This window comes from Salvelinus sp. IW2-2015, unplaced genomic scaffold (genome assembly GCF_002910315.2).
Source record: "Salvelinus sp. IW2-2015 unplaced genomic scaffold, ASM291031v2 Un_scaffold3151, whole genome shotgun sequence".
Lineage (NCBI taxonomy): Eukaryota > Metazoa > Chordata > Actinopteri > Salmoniformes > Salmonidae > Salvelinus > Salvelinus sp. IW2-2015.
Window position 1 is genome coordinate 63,606 of NW_019944439.1, and position 19,191 is coordinate 82,796.

At 47.7% G+C, this 19,191-nt stretch overlaps 4 protein-coding genes across 7 annotated transcripts in view; 1 reads left to right on the forward strand and 3 right to left on the reverse strand.

The window, feature by feature from the left end:
- Positions 1 to 6,470, reverse strand: part of LOC112075424 (fibrinogen silencer-binding protein) — a 14,803-nt gene extending 8,333 nt beyond the window's left edge. Inside the window, exon 1 of the mRNA XM_024142426.2 lies at positions 4,441 to 6,470. Within this exon, the coding sequence (XP_023998194.1) occupies positions 4,441 to 4,856 (416 nt within the window). The 5' untranslated portion in view covers positions 4,857 to 6,470. The remainder of the gene's footprint in view (positions 1 to 4,440) is intronic.
- rad54b (RAD54 homolog B) overlaps positions 1 to 12,540 on the reverse strand; it is a gene marked incomplete at its 3' end in the record, with an annotated part of 34,410 nt that extends 21,870 nt beyond the window's left edge. Inside the window, 3 exon segments of the mRNA XM_070440904.1 lie at positions 9,856 to 10,051; positions 11,745 to 11,917; positions 12,440 to 12,540. Coding sequence (XP_070297005.1) covers positions 9,856 to 10,051; positions 11,745 to 11,912 — 364 coding nt within the window.
- A 76-nt stretch (positions 12,541 to 12,616) lies between these two features.
- Positions 12,617 to 18,136, forward strand: rnf41l (ring finger protein 41, like). 4 transcript variants are annotated; one of them, XM_070440908.1, is made up of 7 exons: positions 12,617 to 12,946; positions 14,203 to 14,422; positions 14,597 to 14,803; positions 14,956 to 15,095; positions 16,951 to 17,113; positions 17,301 to 17,421; positions 17,500 to 18,136. In XM_070440908.1, exons 3-7 carry the CDS (start codon positions 14,598 to 14,600, stop codon positions 17,896 to 17,898), a joined length of 1,029 nt encoding a protein of 342 aa, XP_070297009.1. In that variant the 5' UTR covers positions 12,617 to 12,946; positions 14,203 to 14,422; position 14,597; the 3' UTR covers positions 17,899 to 18,136. The 4 variants fall into 4 exon arrangements, with proteins under 4 accessions (XP_070297009.1, XP_023998191.1, XP_070297007.1 ...); XM_024142423.2 differs by having other exon boundaries at positions 14,206 to 14,422; XM_070440906.1 differs by lacking the exons at positions 12,617 to 12,946; positions 14,203 to 14,422 and having other exon boundaries at positions 14,429 to 14,803.
- A 608-nt stretch (positions 18,137 to 18,744) lies between these two features.
- Positions 18,745 to 19,191, reverse strand: part of virma (vir like m6A methyltransferase associated) — a 25,816-nt gene continuing 25,369 nt past the window's right edge. Inside the window, exon 23 of the mRNA XM_070440905.1 lies at positions 18,745 to 18,845. Coding sequence (XP_070297006.1) covers positions 18,745 to 18,845 — 101 coding nt within the window. The remainder of the gene's footprint in view (positions 18,846 to 19,191) is intronic.

The following is a 19,191-nucleotide window of genomic DNA, read 5'->3' on the forward strand; positions in this document are numbered from 1 at the left end:
TCTTCTACAGACCCCTCCTCTTTTCTCTCCCTGCCAGGTATTAGAGCGTATTCCTGGTGGTAATGGCTTGAATGGATCGTAGGTGCCGCACTCGCTCGCTCTGGGTTTCCATCCTTGGCCTAGTACTGATAGGATGGGGAGACACTGGAGCTTGGGGATACAGGAGTATCGCGACTGGCGCTCGGGAGAGAGGGGTACAGTTTTGGGTGGCATGTCAGGGTACAAAGGTCACCACGTTTGCAGTGGTGGAACGTGTGGGCTGAGCGTGGATTGTAATTGGTGCATGCAGTAACGGCAGGACACTGACGCCTAATGAAGGAGATTGGATGGGAAGCCTGTCTGGACTAAATGACACGAGTTGGATTCTTTTGCCCGGAGACTCATTCAAGAGTCTTCTCCCCTGTCCTCTGCCCTCCCTCTTCGTCCTAATTGCAAAAACATAACACCAATCAAAGGCTTCACCTTGTGATCTCGTGCACAGTGAGGACAGCGGCATTTTGGATTGCAGGTATATGAGACGAGAGAATAAGAGGCAATTTACTATCGTCCACTAATTCCTGGTCCAGTCTGCTCAGAATGTCACGCCTTGGGTGTCGCATGCGTTTGGCTGACCTGGCTCCACACTCCTGGTCCAGCTGGACCACATCCTGGATGACCAAGCCATGGACCCACACATCCTGGTCCAGGGTGGTGTGGACGGGGTTGATGGGTATGTACTCTGGGAGGGAGGAGCTGCTGCCAGGTTGCTCCATGGGAGAGTCATGCTTATACACATCCTGCAGATAAACAGAATAATACAGCTTTATTACTGTATCATTATACCATCACCATTGGAATTTGCATCCCGTCCAGCAGAGACAATATGGAATAGAATACAGCTTTATTACTACAGCCATACATGTATAAGTGGCACTAGGTGGGGGTATTGAGAGTATTCAATCAATCAAATGTATTTATAAAGCCCTTTTTACATCAGCCGATGTCACAAAGTGCTGTACAGAAACCCAGCCTAAAACCACAAACAGCAAGAAATGCAGGTGTAGAAGACCGGCTGTGTAGAAATACAACCGGTCTTCGGGAAGGTCAAAAACATTCTTCTTAAAACCCTTTTCATGACCATCTCATACTTTGCTAAAGAATGMATTCTGCTACTGTGGGCTAATACCTCTCCTACGTTTAAAATGTGAATTGACCAGATTGTTGACTTTCTGCCTCTTGAAAAGCGGGTTTGATAGACTCGTCTCCACAACTCAAATATATTTTGAACTGGACAGAATGGAATGGGATGATATGTGTGTAGACATGACGTGTTAAGGGCTGCTGTAAACATGACGTGTAAGCGCTGTAAACATGAACGTGTAAGGCGCTGTAAACATGACGTGTAAGGCGGCTGTAACATGACGTGTAAGGTGCTGTAAACATGACGTGTAAGGTGCTGTAACATGACGTGTAAGGGCGCGGTAAACATGACGTGTAAGGGTGCTGTAGACATGACGTGTAAGCGCTGTAAACATGACGTGTAAGGTGCGGTGTGGTGTAAACATGACGTGTAAGGCGCTGTAGACATGACGTGTAAGGTGCTGTAAACATGACGTGTAAGGCGCTGTAACATGACGTGTAAGGGCGCTGTAGACATGACGTGTAAGGCGCTGTAGACATGACGTTGTAAGGTGCTGTAAACTGACTGTAAGGGCGCTGTAGACATGACGTGTAAGGCGCTGTAACATGACGTGTAAGGGCGCTGTAACATGACGTTTAAGGGCGCTGTTAACATGACGTGTTAAGGTGCTGTAACATGACGTGTAAGGTGCTGTAGACATGACGTGTAAGGCGCCTGTAGACATGACGTGTAAGGGCTGTAAACATGACGTGTAAGGGCGCTGTAACATGACGTGTAAGGGCGCTGTAGACATGACGTGTAAGGGCGCTGTAAACATGACGTGTAAGGGCTGCTGTAACATGACGTGTAAGGGCTGTAGACATGACGTGTAAGGGCTGTAGACATGACGTGTAAGGGCGCTGTAGACATGGAGCGGTTAAGGGCGCTGTAGACATGACGTGTAAGGTGCTGTAAACATGACGTGTAAGGGGCTGTAGACATGACGTGTAAGGCGCTGTAGACATGACGTGTAAGGGCGCTGTAAACATGACGTGTAGGGCGCTGTAACATGACGTGTAAGGGCGCTGTAAACATGACGTGTAAGGCGCTGTAGACATGACGTGTAAGGGCCTGTAAACATGACGTGTAAGGCGCTGTAGACATGACGTGTAAGGGCGCTGTAGACATGACGTGTAAGGGCGCCTGTAAACATGACGTGTTAAGCGCTGTAACATGACGTGTAAGGGCGCTGTAGACATGACGTGTAAGGGCGCTGTAAACATGACGTGTAAGGCGCTGTAGACATGACGTGTAAGGGCGCTGTAAACATGACGTGTAAGGGCGCTGTAACATGACGTGTAAGGCTTAACATGACGTGTAAGGGCGCTGTAAACATGACGTGTAAGGGCGCTGTAGACATGACGTGTAAGGGCGCTGTAACATGACGTGTAAGGCGCTGTAACATGACGTGTAAGGGCGCTGTAAACATGACGTGTAAGGGCGCTTAGACATGACGTGTAAGGGCGCTGTAGACATGACGTGTAAGGCGCTGTAGACATGACGTGTAAGGGCGCTGTAAACATGACGTGTAAGGGCGCTGTAGAACATGACGTGTAAGGGTGCTGGAAACATGACGTGTAAGGCGCTGTAGACATGACGTGTAAGGCGCTGTAAACATGACGTGTAAGCGGCCTGTAAACATGACGTGTAAGGCGCTGTAAACATGACGTGTAAGGGCGCTGAAACATGACGTGGAAGGCGCTGTAGACATGACGTGTAAGGCGCTGTAAACATGACGTGTAAGGCGCTGTAAACATGACGTGTAAGGGTCCGCTGTAAAACATGACGTGTAAGGGCGCTGTAAACATGACGTGTAAGGGCGCTGTAAACATGACGTGTAAGGCGCTGTAAACATGACGTGTAAGGGCGCTGTAAACATGACGTGTAAGGGCGCTGTAAACATGACGTGTAAGGGCGCTGTAAACATGACGTGTAAGGCGCTGTAAACATGACGTGTAAGGGCGCTGTAAATGACGTGTAAGGGCGCTGTAAACATGACGTGTAAGGCGCTGTAGACATGACGTGTTAAGGGCGCTGTAAACATGACGTGTAAGGGCGCTGTAAACATGACGTGTAAGGGCGCGTAAACATGACGTGTAAGGGCGCTGTAAACATGACGTGTAAGGCGCTGTAAACATGACGTGTAAGGGCGCTGTAAACATGACGTGTAAGGGCGCTGTAAACATGACGTGTAAGGGCGCTGTAGACATGACGTGTAAGGGCGCTGTAGACATGACGTGTAAGGCGCTGTAAACATCACGTGTAAGGCACTGTAAACTCATATTTTGCTTGTTGTCTCAGTTAAAGCTGGAACTATCATCTAATAATAAATTATACACTGAGTATACAAAACATTAAGAACAAATGCTCTTTCCATGACAGACTAACCAGGTGAATCTAGGTGAAAACTATGATCCCTTATTGATGTCATTTTTTAAATCGACCTGAAATCAGTGTAGATGAAAGGGGGAGACAGGTTAAAAGGGGGATTTTAAAGCCTTGAGACAATTGAGAATGTGTGCCATTCATAGGATGAATGGGCAAGACATAAAATGTAAGAACCTTTGAACGGGTTATGGTAGTAGGTGCCAGGTGCACCTGTACGTGTCAAGAACTGCAATGCTGCTGGGTTTTTCACACTCAACAGTTTCCCGTGTGTATAAATAATGGTCCACCACCCAAAGGACATCCAGTCAACCAGACACAACTATGGTCCATAATCCCTGTGGAACACCTTGTAGAGTCCATGCCCTGACAAATTGAGGCTGTTCTGAGGTCAAGAGTGTGAGCCTGAGGAGTGTGTATGTGTGCATGTGTGCATGTGTAAACTGATTGAGGTTAGCTCTGTGTTCAGTTCTACAGAGCAGCCCCTCCCCTCTCTAGTAGAGCAGCCCCTCCCCTCTAGTAGAGCAGCCCCTCCCCTCTAGTAGAGCAGCCCCTCCCCTCTAGTAGAGCAGCCCCTCCCCTCTCCTCTAGTTACTAGTAGAGCTCTACAGAGCAGCCCCTCCCCTCTAGTTACTAGCAGAGCTCTACAGAGCAGACCCTCTAATTACTAGTAGAGCTCTACAGAGCAGCCCCTCCCCTCTAGTTACTAGCAGAGCTCTACAGAGCAGCCCCTCCCCTCTCCTTTAGTTTCTAGTAGAGCTCTACAGAGCAGCCCCTCCATAGTAGAGCTCTACAGAGCAGCCCCTCCCCTCTAATTACTAGTAGAGCAGCCCCTCCCCTCTCGGAGAGCTGTACAGAGCAGCCTGTGTGTGTGTGTGTGTGTGTGTGTGTCTCACCTGTGCATCGTTGCTGGGTCTTTATCATGGTGGATAGCTCCGTGATGGAAAAGGTGAGGTATCATCTCCATCACTCTCCTGGTTGGTTCAGATATACTTCCTCTGTACTCTGGCTGGGCGTGTCTCCGTTGCATCACTTCCTGTTTGGCCGACTCCTTCAGCCTCTTGTAGAGGGTGCGTAGGCCCTGRGCAGTGCGGGGGGGCCTGTCCCCCCCCAGGACGTTGTACTGCTCAGACACTGTGTCCCAGCACTTGTTCTTGTCCACGATGACAGCGTGCTTGTTGGTGTGCTCCTCCAGGATGMGAATGTGTGGGCGGACCAGCTTCAGCAGGTCCAGTTTCTCAGACAGGGTGAAGTTGGACGAGCGAGCCTTACCCACCATACTGGACGACGTGTAGACGGACCCAGACGACATCTTAGAACATAGCCCAGGGAACCAGACTGAACCGAGCCAGGCCTAGACACCAGCACTAACTCAACACAATATCTCGCTTCTTTTGAGATTTGGTCTGGTTCTCTACCTCCCTTTTCTTTCTGTTCTGTGATGAGGCTCAGGCTAATACTGGTTTAACTCTCACTCACTCTCTTCCTTGTCCCTCTTCTTTCTCCCCCTTCATGGATTCTCAATCAAACAGTCTCTGTCTAACACATGTACTCTCTCTCATCCGAGGTCTTCTCTGCTCTGTGTTACACAACACACACGGCAACAATAAGAATCAGGCTTAACTAGGCCAGCCTCGTTTAGGCCCCCGCCTACCGCGGAGGGCTTTGGGTGAATTCCTCCCAGCTTAGGCTGACGCAGGCTAAAGCCGCTTAAACCCAGCCCGACCTACTTACAGCCYGGTCTCTCTAAACCTCAAAYCAGCGCTCGTTCTAACTGCTATACACCAAATACTAACATACGGGGGGAATGTGTGTGCTTACATGGGGAAATACCGATGAAATTGTAAAGATGCATTTTCTTTATTCTTATTTCCGTTTAACTAGAAAAGAGGAAACGTCGCTGGTTTAACCGGAGAGGTGTGCGCGCAGCGCGAGTCCGTGCGAATGCGCGTTTTCTTTTCTTCACACAAAGGAAAATCAAAGCTGCTTCTCAAAGAGAAACACACGAATCATCCGCCGACGGGAACAACAGAATGAGGGAAAACTAGTGAAAAGCTAAAGAGAGAGGAAAAGCAGAGAAAGGAGAGAAGACAGACAGAGGCACTAGTTGCTCTGAGAGGGAGGGGGACAGAGCGCGTGTGCTCACTGATCCCAGGCACAGCTCTAATCTGCCTCGCGCTGCCGCTGCACTACCCACGCTCATTTGCATAATGCTGGACCTGCTGTCATTAAAACATAGGCTTGTTACAGTTGGCTAGGCTTCATTCAGTGTGTGTTTGTTTCACTGAAGCACAAGCCAGAGCATTAAATAAATCCCTGCCAGTCCTAAATGGATAGACTAAGTGTCGCTCACCTTAGAAAGGCGATATTGGTTTGCTGCATTTCCTTTCTAAAGCAGCATATACATGAYCTTGGTTTCAAGGAAAAATTATAACCACAAATAGGTGTTAAGTGGCATTAAAAATTCCAAGTCCAGGCACACGTGAGGGTTTGCAAATTAAAAATCCTTTAATTTGTAGTCATAATTAAAATACACCAATGAGTATCGGCATCTAAGGCCTAAATCAGGCTGACATAAATGATCATATTTTTAACTGAGCCTGTTGGTCTGAGAGCTGGTGCTCCAATAGCGTTTGCCAGACGGTAGCAGAGTAAACAGTCTATGGCTTGGGTGGCTGGAGTCTTCCTCTGATACCGCCTGATATAGAGGTCCTGGATGGTAGGGAGCATGGCCCCAGTGATGCACTAGGTTGCCGCACCAACCTCTAGTGCTTTGTGGTTAAGTTGCAGAGGGAGGGGTTCAGTCCCAGGGTCCCTAGCTTGGTGAGGAGCTTGGAGGGGACTATGGTGTTGAACACTGAGCTGTAGTCTATCAACWGCATTGACAGTTATTTCCCCTCCAGGTGGAAGTGCAAGATTGCGTCATCTGTGGATCTGTTGGGATGGTATGTGAATTGGAGTGGATTTAGGGTGTCTGGGATGATGGTGTTGATGTGTGTCATGACCAGCCTTGGACTTCATAAYTACAGATGTGAGTGCCACATGACTACAGTCATTTAGGCAGGTTACCTTGGAGATCTCGGGAACAGGGACAATGGTGGTGCGTTGAAACATGTTGGCATTCCAGTCTGGGACAAGGAGAGATTGAACATTTCTGTTAAGACACTTGCCAGCTGGTCAACGCATGCTTTGATGAACACGCTCTGGTATTCCGGCCTTGTGATTGTGAACCTGTTTAAATGTTTTACTCACATCGGCTACGGAGAGCGAGATCACAGTCATCTGTAAAAACAGGGGCTTTCACGGAAGGCATGGAGCTTGTTTGGGAGTTCTGCATCGCTAGGCAACTCATGGCTGTTTCCCTAGGTAATCCGTTATCGTGTGCAAGCCCTGCCAAATACGACGAGCGTCGGAGCCGATGTAATAGGATTCCACCTTCCTCCTATATTGTCCTTTTGCATGTTTGATGTCTTGTCGGAGGTCGTAGCATCTTTTCCTGTCTTTTACATCAAGGACCACATTSGAAATAACCCAAAGGTTAAATCTAGACTTGGTTTCCTCTATCGTAATCACTCATCTTTCACCCAGCTGCCAAACTAACCCTGATTCAGACGACCATCCTACCCATGCTAAATTACGGAGATGAAATGTATAGATCGGCAGGTAAGGGTACTCTCGAGCAGCTAGATGTTCTTTACCAGTCGGCCTTCAGATTTGCCAACAATGCTCCTTATAGGACACATCACGGCACTCTGTAAACTGGCCGTCTCTGTATATCCGGTGCTAGGCCCACTGGTTGATGCTTATTTATAAAACCCTCTTAGCCCTCACTCCCCCCTATCTGAGATACCTACTGCAACCCTACCGAGTGGTGCAGCGGTCTAAGGTACTGCATCTCAGTGCTAGAGACGTCACTACAGACCCTGGTTCGATCCCGGGCTGTATCACAACCGGCCGTGATCAGGAATCCCATAGGGCGGCGCACAAATTGGTCCACTGACGTCTGGGTTAGGGGAGGGTTTGTCCGGGGTTGACCATCATTGTAAAATATGAATTTGTTCTTAACTGACTAGTTAAATAAAGGTTAAATAAAACAATACAAATATATATATAGCACCCGTTCTGCCAGTCACATTCTGTTAACGGTCCCCAAAGCACACACATCCCTGGGTCGCTGCTCTTTTCAGTTCGCTCCAGCTAGCGACTGGAACAAGCTGCAAAACACACTCAAACTGGAAAGTTTAGCCTTTTTGCCTCTTGCTAGGCCGTCATTGTAAATAAGTATACAGTACCTTCGGAAAGTATTCAGACCCCTTGACTTTTTCCACATTTTATTATGTTACAGCCTTAATGTAAAATTGATTAAATCACTTTTTTTCTCCTCATCAATCTACACACAATACCCCATAATGACATCACAACACCCCATAATGACATCACAACACCCATAATGACAAAGCAAAAACAGGTTTTTGATAATTTCGATTTTTTTTTTACTGAAATATTACATTTACATAAGTATTCAGACCCTTTACTCAGTACTTTGTTGAAGCACCTTTGGCAGCAATTACAGCCTCAAGTCTTTTTGGGTATGACGCTACAAGCTTGGCACACCTGTATTTTTTCTCTGCAGATCCTCTCAAGCTCTGTCAGGTTGGATGGGGAGTGTTGCTACACAGCTATTTTCAGGTCTCTCCAGAGATGTTCGATCAGGTTCAAGTCCGGGCTCTGGCTGGGCCACTCAAGGACATTCAGAGACTTGTCCCAAAGTCACTCCTGTGTTGTCTTGGCTGTGTGCTTAGGGTCATTGTCCTGTTGGAAGGTGAACCTTCACCCGTCTGACGTCCTGTGAGCTCTGGAGCAGGTTTTCAACAAGACCTCTCTGTACTTTGCTCCGTTCACCTTTGCCTCGATCCTGACTAGTCTCCCAGTCCCTGCCGCTGAAAAACATCCCCACAGAATGATGCTGCCACCACCATGCTCACTGTAGGGATGGTGCCAGGTATCCTCCAGACGTGACACTTGGCATTCAGGCCAAAGAGTTCAATCTTGGTTTCATCAGATCAGATAATCTTGTTTCTCATGGTCTGAGAATCTCTAGGTGCCTTTTGGCAAACTCCAAGCGGGCTGTCATGTGCCTTTTACTGAGGAATGGCTTCCGTCTGGCCACTCTACCATAAAGGCCTGAGAGATGGTTGTCCCTCTGGAAGGTTCTCCCATCTCCACAGAGGAACTCTGGCCTTTTGTCAGAGTAACCTTTGGGTTCTTGGTCACCTCCTTGACCAAGGCCCTTCTCCCCCGATTGCTCAGTTTAGCCGGGTGGCCAGCTCTAGGAAGAGTTTTGAGGGTTCCAAACTTCTTCCATTTAAGAATGATGGAGGCCACTGTGTACTTGGGGACCTTCAATGCTGCAGAAATGCTTTGGTACCCTTCTCTAGATCTGTGCCTCGACACAATCCTGTCTCGGAGCTCTACGGACAATTCCTTTGACTGTGGAACCTTACATAGACAGGTGTGTGCCTTTCTAAATCATGTCCAAACAACTGAATTTACCACAGGTGGACTCCAAGTTGTAGAAACATCTCAAAGATGCTCAATGGAAACAGGATGCACCTGAGCTCAATTTCGAGTCTCATAGCAAAGGGTCAGAATACTTATGTAAATAAGGTATCGGTTTTAAATTTTGTATACATTTASAAAATGAAAAACCTGTTTTTGGTTTGTCATTATGGGGTATTGTGTGTACATTGCTGAGGATTWGTTTTTATTTAATCCATTTTAGATTAAGGCTGTAACGTAACAAAGTGCGGAAAAAGTCAAGGGGTCTGAATACTTTCTGAAGSCACTGTATGTTCTTAATTGACTTGCCTGCTTAAATAAAAAATATCCCTATTTTATTAGGCAAAATACAGTTTCTACCCGTGCCTCACCTTCTTGGGTCTTAAACTCAATCGTTAACCTATACAAAGTCCCAGCATCTCTCAAACAATGTTTCAGAACATCTTTAGCAACAGCAGTGAAATGTAAACAATATATGCTACATAGTTAATATACTGCATTTCGCTTATGGCACAAAAAATGTTCCTGACTATTCTTACCATCATCGTTGGTTAGTAGTAACTTTGTTGCTTTATAATCAGTGATGTTCATCACCATGATTTCTGCTTTTGACATACAGAGAGAGTAATTCCAAAGCTTACCAGAAGTACTGCTCCACATTTAAATGCATTAGATCTACACCAGGAATACCTGGTTTCAATGGCAACGTTTACTGTGCCACCACCACAACCCACCTCCCATATCTAACTCACCAGCTGGGTCTCCAGTGTTCTCCTCTGTAAAGGAAGGGTCTTCAGGCTCTAGCTCGTTCTTCTTACYGTCTGCTGCACCCAGCACCCTGGCTAGAGCTCTGGACAGGCCTGGGGCTTGGGGGCTGCTCTTAGCCAGGCTGAAGGCCYTCACAGGCAGGGCAAGGGGCGGTGCAGGGGCTGAGAGGCTCCTCTGGACCTGCAAGGAAGGAGAACTGTTAGATAGGTCTGAGAAGGTCCACATGTCGCAGTATGAGTGAAACCCTTTACACAGTCTTGGATGAAGTCAAATCAATTCAAATGTTATTTGTCATATGCTTCGTAAACAACAGGTCTGGACTAACAGTGAAATGCTTACTTACTTCACAACAGAGAAATAATAGAAAAAACACGTAATAATAAAATAATAGATACACAATGAGTAACGAGAAGTTGACAATAACAAAAAGCCTTTCGTTAACTAACACCCCCTTACTAGCTCTGACTTTGCTGATAGCTACTTTCAGGAAAAATGTACTTACTATGACTGAGATGTGTGGTTGTTCCACCTAGATATCTGAAGATGAATGCACTAACTAAGTAGCTCTGGATAAGAGTGTCTGCTAAATGACTACAATGTAAATGTAAACCATTGAACAGTTTTTTAAAAACTAACTATTTAGCAGTCTTATGGCTTGGAGCTAGAAGCTGTTCAGGGTCCTGTTGGTGCATTGGTAGTGCTTGCCGTACGGTAGCAGAGAGAACAGTCGATAATTTGGATGGCTGGAGTCTGAACATTTTTAGGGCCTTCCTCTGACACCGCCTGGCATAGAGGTCCTTGATGGCAGGGAGCTCGGCCCCAGTGATGTACTGGGTTGTACGCACTACCCTCTGTAGTGCCATGCGGTCAGATGCCAAGCAGTTGCCATACCAAGCGGTGATGCAGCCCCTCCACTACAGCCCTGTCGATGTGGGTGTGCTCGGCCCTCCGTTTCCTGTTGTCTACCATCAGATCCTGTCTTGCTGACATTGTGGGAGAGCTTGTTGTCTCTGACCTCCTCCCTATAGGATGTCTCATTGTTGTCGGTGATCAGGCCTATCACCGTTATGTCGTCGGCAAACTTAATGGTGTTGGAGTCGTGCGCACCCATACAGTCGTGGGTGAACAGGGAGTACAGGAGTGGACTAAGCACGCACCCCTGAGGGGCCCCCATATTAAGGGTGAGCATGGCAGATGTTGTTGCCTACCCTCACCACCTGGGTGCGCCCTGACAGGAAGTCTAGGATCCAGTTGCAGAGGGAGATGTTCAGTCCCAGGGTCCTTACTTTAGTGCTGAGCATGGAGGGCACTATGGTGTTGAACGCTGAGATGTAGTCAATGAACAGCCTTCTCACGTAGGTGTTCCTTTTGTCCAAGTGGGTAAGGGCRGTGTGAAATGCAATACAGATTGTGTCATCTGTGGATCTGTTGGGGAGGTATGCGAACTGGAGTGGATCCAGGGTGTCTGGGATGATGGTATTGATGTGAGCCATGACCAGCCTTTCATAGCCTTTCATGACTACAGATGCTACATGGCAATAGTCATTTAGACAGGTTACCTTGGCGTTCTTGGGCACAGGGTCTATGGTGGTCTGCTTGAAACATGTAGGTATTACACACTGGGTCAGGAAGAGGTTGAAAATGTCAGTTTAGATACTTCCCAGCTGGTCAGTGCATGCTCTGAGTACRCGTCCTGGTAATCTGTCTGGCCCTGCAGCCTTGTGAATGTTAATTTGTTAAAGGTCTTACTCACATCGGCTAGAGAGAGAAGTAGCTCCAATATGACTCCTATGCTTAGTTACTTAATTACTACAATAGTAATAGGGGTCACATTTGTGACTAAGGATGAAAGTGAAGTGGACCGTGTGTTCACCTTGTTGAGCACGTTCCCCAGGGYGAGTTTAGGGGCCAGAGGCTCCGGTTCAAGCAGGGTACCCACAGGGGGRTCAGGAGGACCAGCCAGTGAGGCTCCAGGAGGGACGAACCGGGGCTTCTTCGACATGTTACCAAAGACCTGGCTGGGGGCCCCTGAGCGACGCATCCTGTCTGTGAGTGAGGGGGTGTTTGTAATATTTGATCAAATCATTTCACATCTATAATAGGGCTTATGGGTAGGGGTGGCCAACCCTGAGCCCCCTGGAGAACAAGTACTAGTGGTCCTGGGTATGCAGGCTTTTGTTCCCTACTGAAACACCTTATTCAGCTAGCTAACTAGCTAATCAATGTTCTAGTAAGCAGCKGATTAGGAAAAGGCAGCTAGTTAAATAACAGATTTACATAACATAGCTATATATWACTTCCATTCAGTGTACATGGCCCTTGAATAGTTAGTTCAGATCAATGGGATGTATGGGTTTATACCAATGATGTGTTTATACACGTCATTGTTGGTTCAGATAGATACATTACGTTAACTGTTAGCTAACGTTAGTGTAGCTAGTTAGCCCAAATTAGTGCAGCTACCTTGAACGCTTCAACATTTTCATCTCATCGTCTATAACAACCAACTAGCTTGTGACAATATGTTGGAAAGATAACATAAGGCATAAATGTGTGTTTCATACATACCTGTTTAGTCAAGCAAGCCTCTGCTTGACAGTTAGTTGCAAGAAAACAATGATACACAACTCTTCAGAGACGAATTCTCCCGCTAAAGTGGCGTAAACTGCTATTGGCTACGTGTTACGTAGAGGGGCGGAGTCCAGTGTTAGTGAGTGCACTCGTTTTCTACTCCCGCGGCCCAAACGGTGGCGTTTGCTCTAGTTCGGTCGTCTTGCGATAAGAAACACAATCTGCCGCTGTCAGCCGGTGTCGTGCCGGTAGAGGTAAAACGAGTGTACATTTTGACTTCTAAATAATCTGATTTTCGCCAGTTGATGCCATGGTTAACTTCACCGATTTACGATAATAGCCTGCCTGCCCTACAGTAGGCCATTCAGACTCATTTATGAAACCGATCGATATTGATTGCATGGATATTTGTGTTATAAAAATGTCACGTCAATTTGAAGGAGTTTGCGGAATTAAATGATGATTCCGATTGAGATGTCATCTGTCATGGACTGAGCCCTGGTGGTAAGTAAACTACTCTAGAAAATAAAAATAAAATAAATGGTCAAATAAATTACATCCTGGCAAGCATTTCTGCTAAATCCCACACACTGCAAAAAGCAGGTACTGGTCAGAAGGTTGCTGCATGCAGAATTGATATTCAACATCGCAGAATAAAGAAGTTTTACTGAAATGCATAAACTGCTATTGAGTTACACTAGAGTTTATATTTTCCATATTATCATAATGCAYGATATTAAAAATGCATATTGAAAGCACATAGTCGATGGCCATGGTATAAGTAGTGGGCTGTAGGCTAGAGAGCTAGGCTTTGCTGACATGTGGTGGCGATTTCATCATCATAACTATGATATCTCTTTGTTTATTGCCTGTTTGGTTGACATCTCCCTCTCTCATCTCTCTCTCTCTCTCTCTTTGTCTCTCAATTCAATTTCAATTCAATTGAAGGGCTTTATTGACATGGGAACAATATGCTTACATTGCCAAAGCAAGTGAAATAGATAATAAACAAAAGTGAAATAAACAATAAAAAAATAACAGTAAACCTTACACTTACACAAAAGTTCCAAAAGAATGAAGACATTTCAAATGTCATATAATGTATATATACAGTGTTGTAATGATGTGAAAATAGTTAAAGTATAAAAAGGAAAATAAATAAACATAAATATAGTTTGTATTTACAATGATGTTTGATCTTCACTGGTTGCCCTTTTCTTGTGGCAACAGGTCACAAGTCTTGCTGCTGTGATTGCACACTGTGGTATTTCACCCAATAGATATAGGAGTTTATCAAAATTGGATTTGTTTTCGAATTCTTTGTGGGTCTGTGTAATCTGAGGGGAATATGTGTCTCTAATATCTCTCTCTCTCTCTTTCGGGGTTGCTTTTTGATTTTTGCTGTGGGGTAAGAGTGCAGTGGGGATGTTGTCATGTAGTCTGTAATCCAATCAAAGAAGAGGGGAGCGTAATCCATGATAATCCCACATCCAAAGAGACAGAGAGGGAAAGGGATGAGGGAGAAAACATGTTTGTAGATACACCATGTTCCTGTTTGAATGGAACTGCCTTTAATATGTTTGTTACTTCATCAGGACCCCCTGTAGAACATAATGATTCATCCCAAGGGATGTATCCCGCCAAAATGTCTGAATAAAACAAATAGATAAATCAGAATTACTTACAGTAGGCCTAGTCTTCCTTTCATCACTTGCTCTTAACGTGTGTGTGTAACTCTGTCTGTCTGCGGTCTCATCCAGCAGCTGGATGCCTGGGGAGAGGATCCCTGTTGCTAGGGAGACTTCACCACAGAGACATGGCCCTGAGAGAGCAAATAGAGGAGGGGCCAGAAGAAACCCTCACCTAGGGTAAACTACAGAGACAGGAGAGAGAAGAAGAGGTGGAGAGAGGAGAGAGGTCCAAAGAGGAAGAAAGGACTGAGGGAAGAGAGGGAAGAGAAGGAGAGTCTGTCAGTCTCAGGTAAGGGTCAGTGTATTCTGTAAAATAGAATGCCAGTAGAATGKAGAGTCATAGGGGCTCAAAAACKGAGAAAACCAGGAACATTGAGGAGGAAGTTAACACTGCTGTATGCTGCTGTATGGGTGTCTGGCTGTTTTTGCTCTGCRTGGATCTGTGTGTCTGTGTGTGCTGTAGGATGGGTTATGACCTGGAGAGGTTTGTGGGGTACGTGAACGAGGGGCTTCTGTGCTGTGTGTGTCGGGATGTGTTGGAGCGCCCCCTCCAGGCCCCTTGTGAACATGCATACTGTGACGCCTGCATCAGCTCCTGGCTCATACACCACCATTCCTGTCCCGAGGACAGACTTCCACTGGACATCAGCACTCTGAGACCACTGCACAGGTACACACACTCACAAACACACACTCACACAGAAACACTCACACAGAAACACCCACGCAGACACATACACACTCACACAGAAACACTCACATACACACACACACTATGATATGGTTATTCCAACAACCACTGTCTGGTCTGGTCTGTGTTAGGTACATGCGTAATGACCTGTCTAGGCTCCAGATCCGTTGTGTTAACTCTGGCCAGGGTTGTGATGCCGTCTGCTGCCTGGAGACACTTCACACACACGAGGACGAGTGTCCATTCACCTTCATATCCTGCTCCTCCACAGGTACTACAGCTCTGTGTGTATTACAGTCAGTGGAGGCTGCTGAGGGGAGGATGGCTCATAATAATGCCTGGAATGGATTCAATGGAATGGTAACAAACATGTGGTTTCCATGTGGTTGATACCATTTCATTGACTCCATTCCATCCTMCCCTCAGCAGYCTCCACTGATTACAGTGTATTATAATACAGAGAGAGTGTGTGTGTAAGTGTATTAGAGAAATGTATAGTATACTACATGGAAGTGTGTTTAGTTTAGACGGAGCAGAAGTGATATGACACCTGTGTGAGGGGAGCAGGTGGTAGACCAGTTGTCATGGTGACATCATACAGAGCCCAGCTGGGATGAACAATGACCTTTGCTCCAGGTAGCAGTTGCTCTTAGGTACAGATCTARGATCATCTTACCTTAACCAAATCCCAACCTTTACGATTATAGGTGAAATGCAAATAAAAGACCCTAGATCTGTATTGGGGAAACATCCAACTACTCAGGGAGGGATCCCACCTACATTTTTAATGAGAAACATCCCCCAGAGGATGAGAGCCAATGCAACAGATGGATGGCGGAATGGGGTCGGGGGGCCGGCGCGGGTGGTATTAGCGTGAAACTCTCACGTGTTCTGTGACCGTTTGTGGTTGGCAGGTGGAGAACATATGTTACCAGTGCGGTAGGTATCAGGTGTTTGCGTTTGTGGTGGTATTGGCATTGTGTTTCATTCATTTGCATGATTAAAAACACTAAGTTCTTATCCTTCAATCTTCCTTTGACCTTTTGCTACTGCATCTCTGAGTGGGGGAGTGCTTGAGTGCCATGCAATGCCCAGTGGGAGTGGGGGTAGAGGAAGGTGGAGCGGAGTAGAGGAAGGTCTAGGAAGCGGGAGGGTAGAGGAATGGTGAGGTAGGAGGCGAGAGGGGTAGAGGAAGGTGGAGAGAGGGGTAAGGAGGCAAGGGTAGGAGGGGGTGGGTAGAGGCAGAGGTGAGAAGGTAGAGGAAGGTCGAGAGCGGGGTAGAGGAAGGTGGAGAGGGGGTAGCAGGCAAGGTGAGGGGGTAGAGGAAGTAGGGGTAGAGTGAGGGGAGCGGTAGAGGAAGCGGAGCGGGGTAGAGGAGACGGTGTAGCAGGGGGTAGAGGAAGGACCTGAGCGGGGTAGAGGAGGTGACAGGGGTAAGGGAGCGGCGCGGCAGAGGAATGAGGGGGTAGCGAAGCGACAGGGTAGAGAAAGTGCGGAGCGGAGGTAGAGAAGGCGGGCCGAGTGCGGTAGAGGAAGGCGAGGTGGAGGAGGGTAGCAGGAAGGCGGGCGGGGGAAGCGGGATTGGGGTTAGACGGAAGCGGAGCGGGTCAGGTAGAGGACAGCTGAGAGGGCTAGAGAACGGCGCGAGCAGCCATCGGTAGAGCGAAAGGCGGAGAGGGGTAGAGGAAGCGCGGAGCGCGGATAAGAAGGTGGAGAGAACACACGGTAGAGGAAAGGCCGGAAGAGCGCCTGTTAGCAGGAAGGACTCGCGAGCGAGCGTAGAGGAAGAGTTGGAGAGGGGCATAGAGCAAGGCCCGGAGAGGGTAGAGGAAGCCGCCGAAGCAGGGCAGAGGAAGCGGCAGCGGACGCGTCAGAGGAAGGCGAAGAGGGGTAGAGGAAGGCGGAGCGGGGTAGAGGAAGGCGGAGAGGGGTAGAGGAAGGCGGAGCGGGGTAGAGGAAGGCGGAGCGGGGTAGAGGAAGGTGGAGCGAGGTAGAGGAAGGGGTTGAAGGTGAGAAAGACAGTGAGAGACTTTCAGTAGGTCTCAAGTGTTGCTCTCTAACTTGGTCTTTCTGTTACTTTTTGTACTCCTCTCCTTAACTCCTCTTTCCTCTCTCCACCTCCCCAGGTTGTCCGGTGCAGGTGGAGAGGAGGGCTCTAGAGTCTCACCTGTTGGAGTGTGAGTTCCGCAGCAGGGCGTGTCCTAGCGGCTGTGGCCACACCCTCCTCTCTGTAGACCAATCACAGCACAACTGTGTTGCAGAGCTACGAACAGAATTRGAGCTGCTCAGGTTTGTGTGTTTGAGGTGATGGATTGAGATATATTAGGATGTTATATCTGTGTCGTTCCTAACAAATCCTTGACAAAGCTGTGCCAATATTTACAATATTCTAGAACCTCAAGGGCGACATCATTGCTTTTATACAATGGATATTGTGATTTATTGTGACACATGCGTGTGTTTGTGTGTGTTGCAGGGCAGAGATGTTGGGTAAGGTGGAGGAGGTGAGGCATGAGATGGAGTCGAGGCTGGACTCTCAGAGGAGACACATGGTGCAGAAAGAGTCTCTGCTGAAGAGCGAGGTGGAGGACCTCAAGGTGACACACTTATATGTACTACCTATAGGAATGTGTGTGTGTGTGTGTGTTATGACACATCCCTGTGTGTGTGTGTAGGGCCAGGTGTCGAGGGTGGTGTGTGATGTGCGGGCTCTCTTGAGGGCAGAGCGCCTGCGGAGACAGGAGCTGGCAGAAGCGGAGCTAGAGAAGAGRGAGCTACTGGAGATGCTCCGGAGCCTGCAGCCATGCAGGGGCCAGCGGAACAGAGACGAGCCAATCAGAGGACTGCATCAAGAAGACGGGACAATTAGGAGCCAGCTTCAAGTGGAACACCCAACCAGGGGCCTGCTGASGGCGGGGCCAACACAGGCTTCTACCCAATCACTACCCTCGGCTTTGCCCACTCCAGCCTTATACCCGCCTACCTCCCCACAGCTAGGGGAGGGGTCACGAAAGGCCTGCCCCCGCAGCCTTACCCTCGACTGCATCAAGAGCAGAGAGGTCACCGTCATCTGAGGGGCCATTCCTAATGTTACTGGGTTATGTTCAGCACTGGGTTATGTTCAGTAGGCGCAAATGAGAGAAAATGCTTTAATTAACTTCCTCAATTCCTTCATTTAACCGTCTCAAAACATTTTTATCTGGTGTGGCATCTCCTGAACGCACCCTTGATGATTGGCAGGTACCTGTGACATTGCTTCAACTCAGAGAAAACCAGCCTGCTGAGATCCTAAATAAAGTCTGCTGAAACACCTCTGATATCTGGTCCTCTTAAGGTACAATAGTCTTACTCCATCTACTCTAATGGATTGGAATTATATACAGCTCATCATGCATTTCTTACATTGCATATACCCCATGCATCGATCCGTCTGTCAATCCAACCATCCATAACACACACAACACACACACAATGCACACACACACACAACACACACAACACAACACACACCACACACACACACACACACACACACAAACACACAACACACACACCACCAACACGACCACATCTTGTAAACTAACAAGTTGGGTTGTATGCTTCAAAGAACCTTTGATACATAGTCTTCCCATCCCCCTCCCTTCTAGGTAACTATAATGCCCGCAAGGACGGGTGGGCAGACGTGGCACGTCGTGGGAGTGGAGTCCGTTCCACCGGTTACCCAAGAAGGACTATACAGTGATGCCAGAGGGCCGGGCAGAGCATACTTCACACACGCGGCCCCGCCCTCACGCACAGCCCTGCAGTACACACACAACGACATCCCGTGTGCACACGTACATACTGTATAAACAACACACATAAATATTCCAGAGAATCAAATGATACAAGATAATACTTTCATGCACCATTACTGATGGTCACTGTTGTTCTTCTCGCTCCCTCTCCTCTCTCAGGTGCATATCGCCTGGCTCCGCGGGACCGCGCCCCTCGAGGTCGTGGGGGTACAGGCCTGTCGTGGCTGAGTCAGGGAGGGAGGGGGAAGGGGGTCCCAGGGGGGAAGTTTAGCGGTGGGGGAGGCAGCGGAGGGGGGAGGGGACGACACGTTCGCTCCTTCACTAGTAAACAAACCTGACCAATGACTGCAGCCCGTCACGGCTCTTAACGGACCAATCAGGAATAATGAGTTCATCATCTCCATGGAAACGTGTCCTCTGTGGGATTCTATTGATGATGATGTGTGGAATTTGTTGTATTATGTTTAGTTATTTTACGTTGTTGTTCAGACTCAATAAAGTTCTGTGATTGAGAACGCTGTCTGGAGTAGTGTGTTAGTGTTCCTCACTGTGGTATTAGTGATGTGATGG